Source organism: Carassius auratus, chromosome 2, assembly GCF_003368295.1.
Source record: "Carassius auratus strain Wakin chromosome 2, ASM336829v1, whole genome shotgun sequence".
In the NCBI taxonomy this organism is placed as follows: Eukaryota; Metazoa; Chordata; class Actinopteri; order Cypriniformes; family Cyprinidae; genus Carassius; species Carassius auratus.
Genome location: NC_039244.1, coordinates 4,234,328 through 4,248,014, shown reverse-complemented (window position 1 = coordinate 4,248,014; position 13,687 = coordinate 4,234,328). Strand labels below are relative to the sequence as shown.

Genomic DNA, 13,687 nt, shown 5'->3' with positions numbered 1-13,687 from the left:
AACAGTGTAACTAAACCCAATTACCAAACCCATTTTTTTTTTAAAGATCAAAACCATTCAGTAGATGCTTATTTATTTTGTGTTGATATTTTAATAAAATAATAAAACATTGAATCAGTTTTTATTCTATGAATAACAATATAAAAATAAATAATACAACACAAAATACATTAAAATAATTACAAATATTTGAATGTGTGATATGTACAGTAAAATATGTATGTAAAATATGTAAAAATTGATAGCCTGCACTGTAAGTCGCTTTGGATAAAAGCGTCTGCTAAATGCATAAATTTAATTTAATTTTAATGTACAGTATGTTTGGCTTTAGTGAAATAAGTGGCAAATCAATCAAATCTATCAAAGAAATTTCAAAATGCCATTACATTAAAGAGGACATATCCTTTCTCTTCGACTTTATTTCCATTATTTTATTTCCTCAGTAGGCGGAGAGCATTACAATAACTCTAGAAACTCTCTCAGACTCCACAGGGTTCCGCTGGTGTCACTCAAATCCTCCAGCACCGTTATGTGATTTGCATAATGAGTTGACTATAAATGATGCTTCCTCTCAGACTGTCGCTCCCTGTTTGTGACAGTTCCTGAAGAGAGACACAGTGCGCAGAGCAACAACTTCCAAATTTCATGATGTCTACCTCATCCTACAGAAAGCGCTTTGGAGATGTGAGCCGGAGCAGCGCGTTCTCCCACGTCTCCAGCCGCCAGAGCTCCAGCTCCGTGCGCTCGCGCGTGTCTCTCGGCGTCTCCTCGGCTCCGGTCATTTACGCGTCGAAGAGCTCCAGAGTCCGAAACAGCGCGGCGATGCCACGACTGACCTCTGAGATTCTGGACTTTAACCTCTCGGACGCCTTAAACACGGAATTCAAGGCGAACCGGCTGAATGAGAAGGCGCAGATGCAGTCGCTGAACGACCGCTTCGCAAGTTACATCGAGAAGGTGCGTTTCCTGGAGCAGCAGAACCGGATCCTGTGCGCGGAGCTGGAGCAGCTGAGGGGTCAGGGATCGTCCCGCATCACGGATCTGTATGAGGACGAGATGCGCGAGCTGAGGAGACAGGTGGACCAGCTCACCACGGAGAAAGCACGCGTGGAAGTGGCGCGAGACAACCTGGCTGAAGATTTTGAGCGACTAAGAGAGAAGTGACTAAAATATGTTCTAAAAACGTTTTCTTGAGTTATGAAAACGTCATTTCTGAATGTTCTGTGAATTTAAACACGTTCTTTTTCGTTGTGCGCACGTTAAAACAATATGGGAATGTTCCTTTGGAATGTTATTTGAGCATTCTGAAACAAGTAGTTACATAAAAAAAAATCTAAAACATTTCAGTTTTTGTTAACATTTTGAGTAGTAATCGTTCTATTCACGTTATTGAAAGAACATTTGTTTATAACTTTTGAGAGAGCCTTGCCATACAATTCCAGCCAACAAAAATATGATCTAAGAATGTTTTTCTAACGTTCCCATTAAGTTATGAAAACAGTATTTCTTTGCATTTTCTGAAAATGTTTAAAAAGTAGGCTTACACTTAAAAAAACACATTCAATTTTTCAAACATTATATATAACTTATTTTTTTCTATATTATAACTTTCTGAAACAGGTAGCCTATAGTTACATAAAAAAAAAAAAACTGTTAGTTGAGAAACATATCTAAAGTTTTTCTGCTAGCATTTTGAGAACATTATAAAGACCAGTAAATTAACGTTTTATTACGGCAACTGGGAGAACATTAATAACCTTAGCTCTGTTAGTGGTCCCCAAAAAGTTTTCATTCATACACTTTTGGGTGTGTTAAATTATAGATGCATTGCATTTGATCACATCAACTATCAAACCAAATATTATTTGCAGTATGTTAAATATAAACACTTTAAGCAAAACATTTAACAACAAAAAAAAGAAGTTTTATAAAAAAAAATGGGTGAAATATAAGCAGAAAGTATTTGTTTTGTGGGCAAAGTGCATGAAGATTGAGAAAAAAAAACATCCCTTTTGTATAACAATGGAGATAAAATAATACAGGAAGCTGTTCTGATTAAAATATTTTTTTTTTTATCTCATGCAACCATGATCTTACAAAATGTATCATTATATGCAAACACAGAAATTAATAATCAATATTCAATATCCATTTAATATCAAAAAAATAGTATTGTTTAAAATATCAAATTAAGGAAATTCTCATAAAAAATAAAATGTGCATATAAACCACAATACAATACTGTGCAACAAATCAACATTTAAAAGTTATTGTTAGGGTTGCTGGGAGAAAAAGGGACCCAAGAGCAGATTCGCAGTTTGCCAAAATTTATTGAACAAAAACAGGCAATAGTCCAAAACAAAGACAGTAGTCCAAAACAAAGGCAATAATCCAAAACAAACGCTGACAATCAGCAACCCAGGAAGGACTCCAAAAACTGGACTGTGTACGGGACTGGGTACACCAAAAAGACAAAAAACAAGATTAAATGAACAAACAGGGCATGACAACTAGGCACAACTTGAGCACAATAGTTTTAAGGACAGTAGTGAAACGGATGGTAGCCAAGACACACTGACAGAGAAGCACAGAAAGAGAGAAGCATAAGTATAGAAGAAAATCAATGTGAAATTGAGAGACAGGTGTGTGTGTGTGAGCTGGAACACTAATTAGGATGAGGTGCAGCTGTGAAGACAGAGTGAGTGGAATTAACCACTTTAGACATAACACAACAGAAGTCCTGATGATCAAACCAGTGTCCTGACAGGACCCCCCGCCCCAGGAATGCCACCAGGCTTTCCAGGGTGAGGGGCAGATCGATGGTAATCCTCAATAAGAGAGCGGTCCAGAATGTCCCGAGTCGGGACCCAACATCTCTCCTCTGGACCGTACCCCTCCCAATCAACCAGGTACTGGTATCCCCTGCCCCGCCGCCTGGAATCAAGAATCCTCCTAACGGTAAAAGCGGGAGCACCCTCAACTATCAAGGGAGGAGGGGGTAGGGGTTTAGGGGAAGATGATGAAGAGAGAGAACGAATAAAAGGCTTGACACAAGACACGTGAAACACTGGATGCACTCGACGAAGAGGATGCGGAAGCCGAAGCCGAACCGCCACCGGACTGAGCACCTTAACAATGGGGTATGGCCCAATGAACCGCGGTGCCAACTTCTTGGAGGGCACCTTAAGAGGCAGGTTCTTGGTGGAGAGCCATACCTTTTGCCCACAGATGTATCTGGGTGCCTCAGCCCGACGACGATCCGCCAATCTCTTGGTGCGTTCCCTAGTTCTCAGAAGCGCTTCCCTGGCCCTCCTCCAGGTTCGCCGGCATCGACTGATAAATGCCTGAACTGAGGGAACCGCAGCTTCGGAACTCTGTGAAGGAAACAGAGGGGGTTGATATCCGAGACAGCAAAAGAAAGGAGACAATCCAGTAGACGACACCGGCAATGTATTGTGCGCATACTCAACCCACGTAAGCTGCTGGCACCAGGACGAGGGATTATGTGAAGCCAGACAACGAAGGGTCCTCCCAAGGTCCTGGTTCGCACGCTCGGTCTGGCCATTGGTCTGTGGGTGGAATCCTGACGACAGGCTAGTGGTAGCACCAATCTGTCGACAGAACTCCCTCCAGAAGTGGGAGACGAACTGGGGTCCCCGGTCAGAAACCACGTCCTCCGGAAGACCATGGATCCGAAAGACGTGGTCCACGACCGCCCGAGCAGTCTCCCTGGCAGAAGGAAGTTTAGGGAGAGGGATAAAGTGAACCGCTTTAGAAAAGCGGTCCACTACAGTGAGAACAACCGTATTGCCACTGGACTCTGGTAAACCACACACAAAGTCCAGCGCAATATGAGACCAGGGACGAGATGGGACAGGAAGAGGTTGGAGCAAACCAACGGGTACAGAACTAGAGGACTTGTTTTGGGCACAGACCGAGCAGGCGACCACAAAATCACGAACCTCCCCCCCCATGCCTGGCCACCAAAAACGCTGACGAATGGCAGCCAACGTTCTCCTCACTCCTGGGTGACAGACCAGTTTGGAGGCGTGACCCCACTCCAGAACCTCTGGCCGAACCAACTCCGGAACAAACAGCCGACCCACCGGGCCCCCCTCTGGCACCTCTGCCTCCGACTGAGCCAGCCTGACATGCTCCTCGATGCCCCAGGTGACGGACCCCACCACACAACCAGGTGAAATAATGGTGTCTGGTGGAGTTGCATCCTCCGGGGCAGTGAATTGACGGGAGAGCGCATCAGGCTTAATGTTTTTGGAGCCTGGTCGGTAAGACAGGGTAAAATTAAAGCGACCAAAGAAGAGTGCCCAGCGAGCCTGCCTGGAATTTAGTCGTTTGGCAGTTTGGATATATTCCAAGTTCCGATGGTCGGTCCAGACCAGAAACGGCTCCGCCGAGCCCTCCAACCAGTGGCGCCACTCCCCCAAAGCTAGCCGTACAGCCAGCAACTCCCGGTTGCCGATGTCGTAGTTCCGTTCTGTGGGGGACAATCGGTGTGAAAAATAAGCGCAAAGATGTATTTTATTGTCAAGAGGGGATCGTTGAGATAAAACCGCTCCAACACCTACCTCTGACGCATCAACCTCCACAATAAACTGCCGGGAAGGGTCCGGAGTTATTAAAATAGGTGCGGATGAAAACCGCCTCTTAAGTTCATCAAAGGCTGCCTGAGCAGCTAAGGACCAGCAAAACGGTTTCTTTGTGGAGGTTAATGCTGTCAGAGGAGCCGCCACCTGGCCGAAATTACGGATAAACCGCCTGTAGAAATTAGCAAATCCAATAAAACTTTGCAGAGATTTACGGTTGCCAGGGGTGGGCCAGTCAGAGACGGCCTTTACCTTCGTAGGGTCCATGCAGATCCCCTCCACCGAGATGATGTGGCCCAAGAACGGAACTGACTGGTTGTGGAAGGAACACTTCTCCACCTTAGCAAACAGTTGGTTCTCTAGCAACCGCTGCAGCACTCGTCTGACGTGCTGAATGTGTACCTGGAGTGAACGAGAAAAAATTAGGATGTCATCCAGATACACAAAGACAAATTTGTTGATCATGTCTCTCAGCACGTCATTGACGAGCGCCTGGAAGACGGCTGGGGCATTAGTCAAACCGAAGGGAAGGACCCTGTACTCAAAATGCCCTGTGGGTGTATTAAAAGCCGTCTTCCATTCATCCCCCTCCCTGATCCGAACCAAATGATAGGCATTGCGAAGGTCCAACTTCGTGAAGTACCTTGCCCCCTGCAGGATCTCAAAGGCTGATGACATCAAAGGTAGGGGATACCTATTCTTAATGGTGATGTCATTCAGCCCCCGATAATCAATGCAAGGACGCAAGGAACCATCCTTCTTCTTCACGAAGAAGAACCCCGCCCCCGCCGGAGAAGAGGAGGGACGAATAACACCGGCCGCCAGAGACTCAGACAGATACCGCTCCATGGCCGCCCTTTCAGGACCGGACAAGGAGAACAATCGCCCCCTAGGAGGAGAAGTGCCAGGGAGAAGATTGATGGCACAATCATAGGGACGGTGTGGAGGGAGAGATGCGGCCCGGGAATGACTGAAAACCGCCCGCAAATCATGGTAGACCTCAGGAACACTGGAGAGATCAATCGGCTCCTCCTGCAACACAGGAAAAGAAGAGACAGAAGACAAGGCAGACACAAGACAATGGGCATGACAATAGGGACTCCATGATAGGATGGTGCTTTCAGACCAATTAATGTGTGGATTGTGAGTGGTTAACCAGGAATGGCCTAAGACCACCGGAGTGAGGGGTGAGCGAGTGACAAAGAATACTATTTCCTCTCTATGATTACCAGATGTGATTAATTGTAATGGAACTGTGGCCTGAGAAATGGTGGTAAGTTCGCGACCATCTAAAGCATGAGCAGTGAGGACAGGAGAGAGAGATTGAAAAGAAATGCCCTTCTTCAAAGCCCAAGAAAAATCTATAAAATTCCCCTCAGCTCCTGAATCGATGAGAGCAGAGAGTTGATGAACTGCACCTTCATAAGTGACTGAGACAGGAATCATAGAGCGCGAACCAGTAGACGGGGTGGTGGAAGTAGCGCTCGCCAGAACCCCCTTTCTTACTAGCGAGCGTTGGCTTTTGCCGGACAGGAAGAAGCAAAATGTCCATGACGGCCACAGTAGAGGCATAATCCTTTGGAAAGACGTTTCTGTTTCTCCTCTGCAGATAACCGGTACCTGCCCAACTGCATAGGTTCCGGAGCAGATAAGGGAACGGGAGTATCGGACCCCGAAAAGGCAGACACAGGGTTTACAAAAGGCAAGAATGTAGAAGCCCGAGCTCTCCGACGAAGATCCCGTCGATTATCCAAACGGATAGCCAGGTCAACAAGTTCATCTAGATGTTCAGGAAGATCGTGAGCATACATCTCATCCCTTATCTCATCCTCCAGGCCTTCCGTGAACCTGGCTGCCAGTGCTGCATCATTCCACTTACTGGACGCAGCCAGAGTGCGAAACTCGATAGCGAAGTCCGCCACCGAACGCCTCCCCTGATGAAGTGCTGCCAACAGCCGCGATGCCTCTTTACCGAGTGCTGAGCGGTCAAATATCTTGACAAATTCCGCTTTGAAGCTGGCGAACTCCATACAACATGCTGCCTTAGCAGCCCATACAGCTGTGGCCCATTCCCGAGCCCGACCGGTAAGAAGGGAGATGACAAATGCCACCTTGGCTGAATCTGAGGCATAAGTGAGGGGTTGCAGAGAGAAAATCACCTCACATTGTATAATAAATGATCGACATTCCGTAGGCTCACCGGAGTAATTGGGAGGATTGTTGATGCGTGGTTCAGGGGTGACTGAAGAACGTCCGGTGGCTGTTGACAGTAGGTTACGTTCAGTCTCCATCCGGCGAATGGTTTCAGTTAGCTCAGAGACTTGACTGGCTAAAGTGTCCATGGCATGATGAGCTGCCGCCAGCTTTCCCTGATGCTGTCCGAGCAGCACACCCTGCGCTTCCAAAGCTGAGCGAAACTGCGATTGATCTGCTGGATCCATCCGGGTCAGTGTGTACTGTTAGGGTTGCTGGGAGAAAAAGGGACCCAAGAGCAGATTCGCAGTTTGCCAAAATTTATTGAACAAAAACAGGCAATAGTCCAAAACAAAGACAGTAGTCCAAAACAAAGGCAATAATCCAAAACAAACGCTGACAATCAGCAACCCGGGAAGGACTCCAAAAACTGGACTGTGTACGGGACTGGGTACACCAAAAAGACAAAAAACAAGATTAAATGAACAAACAGGGCATGACAACTAGGCACAACTTGAGCACAATAGTTTTAAGGACAGTAGTGAAACGGATGGTAGCCAAGACACACTGACAGAGAAGCACAGAAAGAGAGAAGCATAAGTATAGAAGAAAATCAATGTGAAATTGAGAGACAGGTGTGTGTGTGTGAGCTGGAACACTAATTAGGATGAGGTGCAGCTGTGAAGACAGAGTGAGTGGAATTAACCACTTTAGACATAACACAACAGAAGTCCTGATGATCAAACCAGTGTCCTGACAGTTATTAAATATCAATAAATTCACCTCAGTTATTATTTTAAAAGCACACAGTGACCCATGCGTCAGAATAACTGTGCAGTGCATGGTGACAGAGCAGTGTTTAGTTAAGTGATGTGGTTGTGTTTGTTTTTTAGTGTTTTGGAAAATATAAAATCAATAGTCCCCTTTACCTCGGGGGGCCTTTAGCCTTGTTGCACTCTGAGTAGAATGAAGACAAAGCAAATTTGGAAACTTTGTGGATGTCAGACATCAGCTCTGGCATAATTTGATTGCACATGCCATTGTTTATTATTTGTGATTTAATGCAGTAAAATCATTTCACACAAGTGTTTAGATACTTCTTGGGACCAGAGTTGTGTAATAATGAATAAATCAACTCTGCTGAGTGAAACTATTTTGCATTGTAAAATATTAGAAAACAGCTTTTTATTGACGTTTGTCATTTCCAGACTGCAGGATGAGATTCTTCAGCGAGAAGATGCAGAGAATAACACAAAGAGTTACAGACAGGTAAAACATATTCATGTTAAAAACGAATGGTTTTGAGAAACATATAACCTTCATTTATTTCAAATGGCAGTGTTTAACAAATCTGCAGTAGTTGTTTTATAATAATAACTAAAAGTCAATAATTCTGTTAGCTGGACCAGGCATAAAAGACAGCAACTGTTCGCAGGGAATTATTTCATGAGGCCTTTCCTGATGCAAGTAGTTAGAGATGGTATCGCAACTACTGTTAACAGTTTCAGAAGTATGGTAATACTTGTTGCAACACTTAACCCTTGAGTCAGGTTTCAGGATGTAGATGTAAAAATGTGAGTAACGTAAGATGAGCTGAATAACATTGTGTAATTTCTGCACACATCAGAACACATCAGAAGTTTGTGAAAGGAATGAATACTTTTATTCAGTGAGGAAACACTGTTGGTCAAAAGTGACAGTAAAGACATTTCTAATATTACAATAATTCTGTTTCAAATAAATGCTGCTCTTTTGCCATGTTTATTAAAATCAAAGAACCCTATAAAAAAGTATATCATGGTTTTTACAAAAATATTCAGAATTAATAATAATAATAATAATAAATGTTTCTTGAGCAGCAAATCGCCATATTTGAATGATTTCTGAAGGATCAAATTCAGCTTTGCATCACAGGAATACATTTGATTTTAAAATATATTCAAGTAGGAAACTGTTCATTTAAATTTAAATAATATTTCACAATATTTATGTTTTAACTGGATTTTTACCAAATAAATGCAGCCTTCTGTCAAAAATATAAAAAATCTTATCGAGCATAAACTTTCTAATGGTAAACAGACATTTAGAAAGTTACAAAAAATGATGAATCTATTTATAATCATTGAACTAAATTTCCTAAAATCACCAAAGGGGGTGCTATGACCAAACTTATTGCTGCTTGCAGCTGCAGTATACTTCTCTATTTGAATTGGGAGCTGCTAGAGGTTCTGCTTTGGGTCTGTGTTGGAGGAACGGCTCAGTGTGGCATGTCAGGCTCGGAGCTGTGTCTTTGTCTCTGGCATTAGTGCTGGGAAATCTCCATCTCTGCTGATTGCTCTTCCAGCAGACCAGCAGACCCTGACAAAGCAAACTGTTGTGACTGAACTGGCTGCCAAGGGCAGGAATGTCTGGATATGTGTGTGTGTGTGTGTGTGTGAGAGAGAGAGAGAGCATGTGTCAAGCATAAAAACAGTGTTAAAGCCTCTGTTTATTCATGGTTTTAATGCAGGCTGTGGTAGTCCTGTCAGCAGACACCTGATTGGTGCCACACAGACTGCAGGGCATTGTGCCCGGCCCCGATACTTAGTAAAAATATAAAGACCTCATTACTTTCGGTGCATCTGTGCTCAGTACAGCAGTGCTGTGTAATATAATGTTGTTAATCTTGTGCAGGACGTGGATAAGGCTGCTCTTGCTCGAGTGGATCTGGAGAGGAAGGTGGAGTCTCTTCACGATGAACTCGCCTTCCTAAAAAAGCTCCATGATGAGGTGAGACACATTGCTACAGCTTCCATTTCCTGAAACAAAGCTCCTTTTTAAAAGGCATTTAATGACCACCACACTCTCAACTAGTGACTGATTAATCACAACCAATATTTGCCCATTTCACGACAATTAACTAAATCTGCACAGTCAGTTCAGAAGTATTCGTTTTAAACTGAACTGACAGCAACAGTCTGATAATTGACCCTAAGTGCAGGAAATCAGTCTAAGATATTTATGGGAAAACCTTTTTGAAACCTTTTTGCACTTTAAGAAAATGTAAATTCAGCCATTGAACTGAATTACATTTTTATGATTTCAAAAATATTTATTAAATATAATGTAAAATTGCATACAATTTTCAAAGGTTTCTTTATCTTATTTTGTAAAACTGTATCATGTAAATTAATGAAATAAAATATAATATTAAAATAAGTTTTTATTCATTTGATTATTATAAAAGTAAAATGGTGCAACAAATTCACAAATATATTTCTCTTGTAATCATAAATCAAGTATATATACATTTCTTACAATTATTATAATGAAATAAAAATGTTATGATGTATGATTTCACAATGTTCTTCAGTATTATCACTGATTTGTGTATATATAAAATTACTTCATTACATTACTAATAATTGTTATCATTAATTTAATATTTAGTGTAAGTATAACTTATTCACAATTTTCTTTGCCTAATTGGCAACCATAAAACTATTATGCATATAAAAATATTTTATTAGGATTATTATTATAATAAAATTATGATTTGTATTATTAATTTAATTACAAGTGTAGGTATAAATCATGCAAAATGTTCATTTGCAAACATAAAACTGTATTATGTATATATAAAATTAATTAATATTAATATTATAAAATACATTATTATTATTATTATTATTATTTATTATATATGAATACATTCTTATTATTTATGATCATATAATTTATTTTCCCAACAAAAAGTTCAAAGATCTTTTCCTAGGGAACTTTACATTAAATCACAGGATGGAGGACTTTTTTTTTTTTTTTTTGGAGATCATTGCATACTAAAAAGTAACTGATTAGATTTATTAATTTCAAAGGTTCGTACTAGTCATATGTAAATTACAGAGGTAAATAATAAACAATAAATGTTTAAAGGAGCAGTCAAAAATATAACTGGTACCAAATGTCAAAACCATCTGTGCTGCTTAAACTGCATAAAAACACCCTAGCATTGTGGCTATTAAAAGAAATCAGTATTTAGCTCTATTTTTATGACAACACAAGAAAAAAATATATATATATGACAGATGCTATTCAGAAAGCACTACAGGGGAATCTCTCTGTCTGTCTGTCGGTCTGTAGGAGCTGGCTGAGCTGCAGGCACAGATCCAGGACCAGCAGGTGCAGGTGGATATGGACATAGCCAAACCTGATCTGACAGCTGCTCTGAGAGACGTCCGACTGCAATACGAGAACCTGGCAACCAAAAACATCCGGGAGTCAGAGGATTTGTACAAATCCAAGGTATTTAACATGAGCCATTTCACCGGGGCTTTCCTCTGTTTATCAACATTAATCTTCCTCTTTGGGATCTTTCTTGATCCTAATGTTTTCAGATGAGCGTCTTCTGCTTTTTGAGTTTTACTTCTGTCTACCACCTCTTCCTTTCCTAACATGTGTCTTCCTTCACTGTCAGTTCACTGACCTGACGGAAGCAGCTAACAAGAGTAATGAAGCTCTGCGATTGGCCAAGCAGGAGTCCAATGATTACAGACGTCAGGTGCAGGCGCTCACTTGTGAGGTGGACGCACTCAAGGGAACAGTAAGCATCTTGCATTTACCTGTTAGACTTATTCCTTGGCCAGAAATGTGATGACTGTGACTGTAACAACAAACCTCAGTACTCAAGGGGGTCATAGAGTTTTCTTCAAATGCTTGTGCCATTAAACCATGGGTTATTAGTTCTCTGCAAAAAGATGCTGTACCATGATAGCAGTTGACTTATGAATATGAATAATGAATTGTCTTGTGCTCAGACAAATTCTTTAATGAAATACAATGCAACAAACACTATTTATTTGTTTGTGTTTGTGTGTGTGCGCTCATGTAATTTTAAACGTATTGCTGGTTCACCTGGTAAAATTTATATATATATATATATATGTATATGTGTGTGTGTGTGTGTGTGTGTGTGTGTGTGGGTGTGTGTGTTCATTTTCTGAATAATAATAATAAATTATTATTATAATTTCAAACATATATATATATATATATATATATATATATATATATATATATATATATATATATATATATATATATATATATATAAATAAATATATTTGAAATTATATATATAAATATATATATAAATATGGTTTAGGAACATTAACTATTTAATTTTATTCTGGTTTGTGACATGTTTATAGACATTATCTAGTACAAAGTTTACCTATTAAAATGTGTTAATTTACTTTTTTTGTTATTTTATTTAACTTTAATTTAATATTGTATATAAATATAAATCTATCTGTAATGTAAATGATGCAGAATGAGTCTCTGGAGCGTCAGATGAGGGAGATGGAGGAGAACTTTGCAATGGAGTCGTCGAGTTCCCAGGATAAAATCGTTCAGCTGGAGGAGGACACACAGAACATGAAAGACGAGATGGCAAAACATCTGCATGAGTATCAGGATCTGCTCAATGTCAAGATGGCCCTGGACATCGAGATCGCCACCTACAGGAAACTTCTAGAGGGGGAGGAGAGCAGGTGAACACTGGTTTATTTCAGGTTGAAACAGCACATATTATGTCTTATAAAGTAATTATACACTTAATTCTCTTGGATGTAGAATTTCAACCCCTCTTCCAAACTTCTCCTCCTTTAATCTGAGAGGTAAGAAATCATGTCACCAATAAATATCATAATGAAACATACAAATGTTTGTGCAGTTTAACTGAAGATACTCTTGTGTTTTCACAGAAACGATGCTTGAGTTGAAGCCAAATATTGAAAGTACATTTACTAAGAAAGTTCTTATTAAGACCATCGAGACCAGAGATGGACAGGTATGTGTGTGACTTATCACAGTATATTAGTACATCACTTCTTATGCAAGGGTTTTAAAGTGATAAGTGCTTACTCTGTGCATCTCACAAAAACAGGGCCTGGTCAGTGAAGTTAAATGAAGAAAAACATTTATTTTTATTTTTATTTTAAGTACTTTTTTTGCATTGACATTGTCATTATTCTTTCATTATTTTAGACAAAATGAGTTCCGCCATGTTTTGTAATTATTTGATTTATATTTTAATAATTCACATTAAATGTATCTCTGTTAATCTCTCAGAACAATACAAAATTCAGTTTTGTAAACTTGAAGTTCTACAATGAACTCGAAGTCAGTGATTTCTTTCGGGTCTCTCATGAATTAACACTTCCACTCTTCTCTTCCATTAAGGTGCTCAATGAGTCCACACAGAACCATGATGACCTGGAGTGATGAAGGAAATCAACCACTGCACGCAACAAAAAAGCAGCACCATCCCGATTATACAAACAACCCACAATAACCTGCTTCAAAGTGCCTTTCTATCTGCACAGAAAATAGCGTTTGAGCCTGTAGGGGAAGTGTAGTGATAGCACTCAAGCACAGAAACAGCATGACCTTTATCATACTGTGAATCTTTTTATTGTCTGAACCTGCGTTTATTTTCCACATAGCTTTTTTGAGACAACATAATTTTCTTTAAGCAAAATGCTCCAATAAAACAATCAAAGGAGAGTTCGTATTGATAAAGAACCTCATTCTTTGTCTGCATGTTCTTCCATGCATGGGCTATTATTATTATGGTTAATTTACTAAAAACAAATTATTTTTAAGTAAAACTGTAAAAGCCTTAACTAAAATCCAGATTTTTTTTTTTAAATATGATTCCATTTTTAGCTGATTTTTAATTGATTCTCTGTTCTGTTAGGCTCATGGATTGGTTTAAAACTTTGACAGAAATTCCAACAGGACTCCTGTATAAATGCCTCAGTATATTGGATAAATGAGAAAAAAATAATAAATGAAGTTTTGAGCTGAAAAATATTTGTGTGAATTAGCAGAGAATATATATATCTTGAGTC

The 13,687-nt window shown here is 40.3% G+C and overlaps 1 protein-coding gene across 1 annotated transcript; it reads left to right on the top strand.

The window, feature by feature from the left end:
• Window positions 1-567: 567 nt before the first annotated feature.
• On the top strand, window positions 568-13,340 carry viml (vimentin like). Its single transcript, XM_026279355.1, has 9 exons — window positions 568-1,160; window positions 8,006-8,066; window positions 9,471-9,566; window positions 10,917-11,078; window positions 11,251-11,376; window positions 12,105-12,325; window positions 12,408-12,451; window positions 12,539-12,624; window positions 13,017-13,340. The coding sequence occupies exons 1-9, from the start codon at window positions 646-648 to the stop codon at window positions 13,056-13,058; spliced, it is 1,353 nt and encodes a 450-aa protein (XP_026135140.1). The 5' UTR covers window positions 568-645; the 3' UTR covers window positions 13,059-13,340.
• The last annotated feature ends 347 nt before the right edge of the window (window positions 13,341-13,687 follow it).

Excerpts from the sequence above, each read along its gene's own strand:
- viml (XM_026279355.1), top strand. The coding sequence starts at position 646 with ATGATGTCTACCTCATCCTACAGAAAGCGCTTTGGAGATGTGAGCCGG. Across the intron at positions 11,377-12,104 it reads TGGACGCACTCAAGGGAACA|AATGAGTCTCTGGAGCGTCA; the intron begins GTAAGCATCTTG and ends TAAATGATGCAG. Across the intron at positions 12,452-12,538 it reads CTCCTCCTTTAATCTGAGAG|AAACGATGCTTGAGTTGAAG; the intron begins GTAAGAAATCAT and ends GTGTTTTCACAG.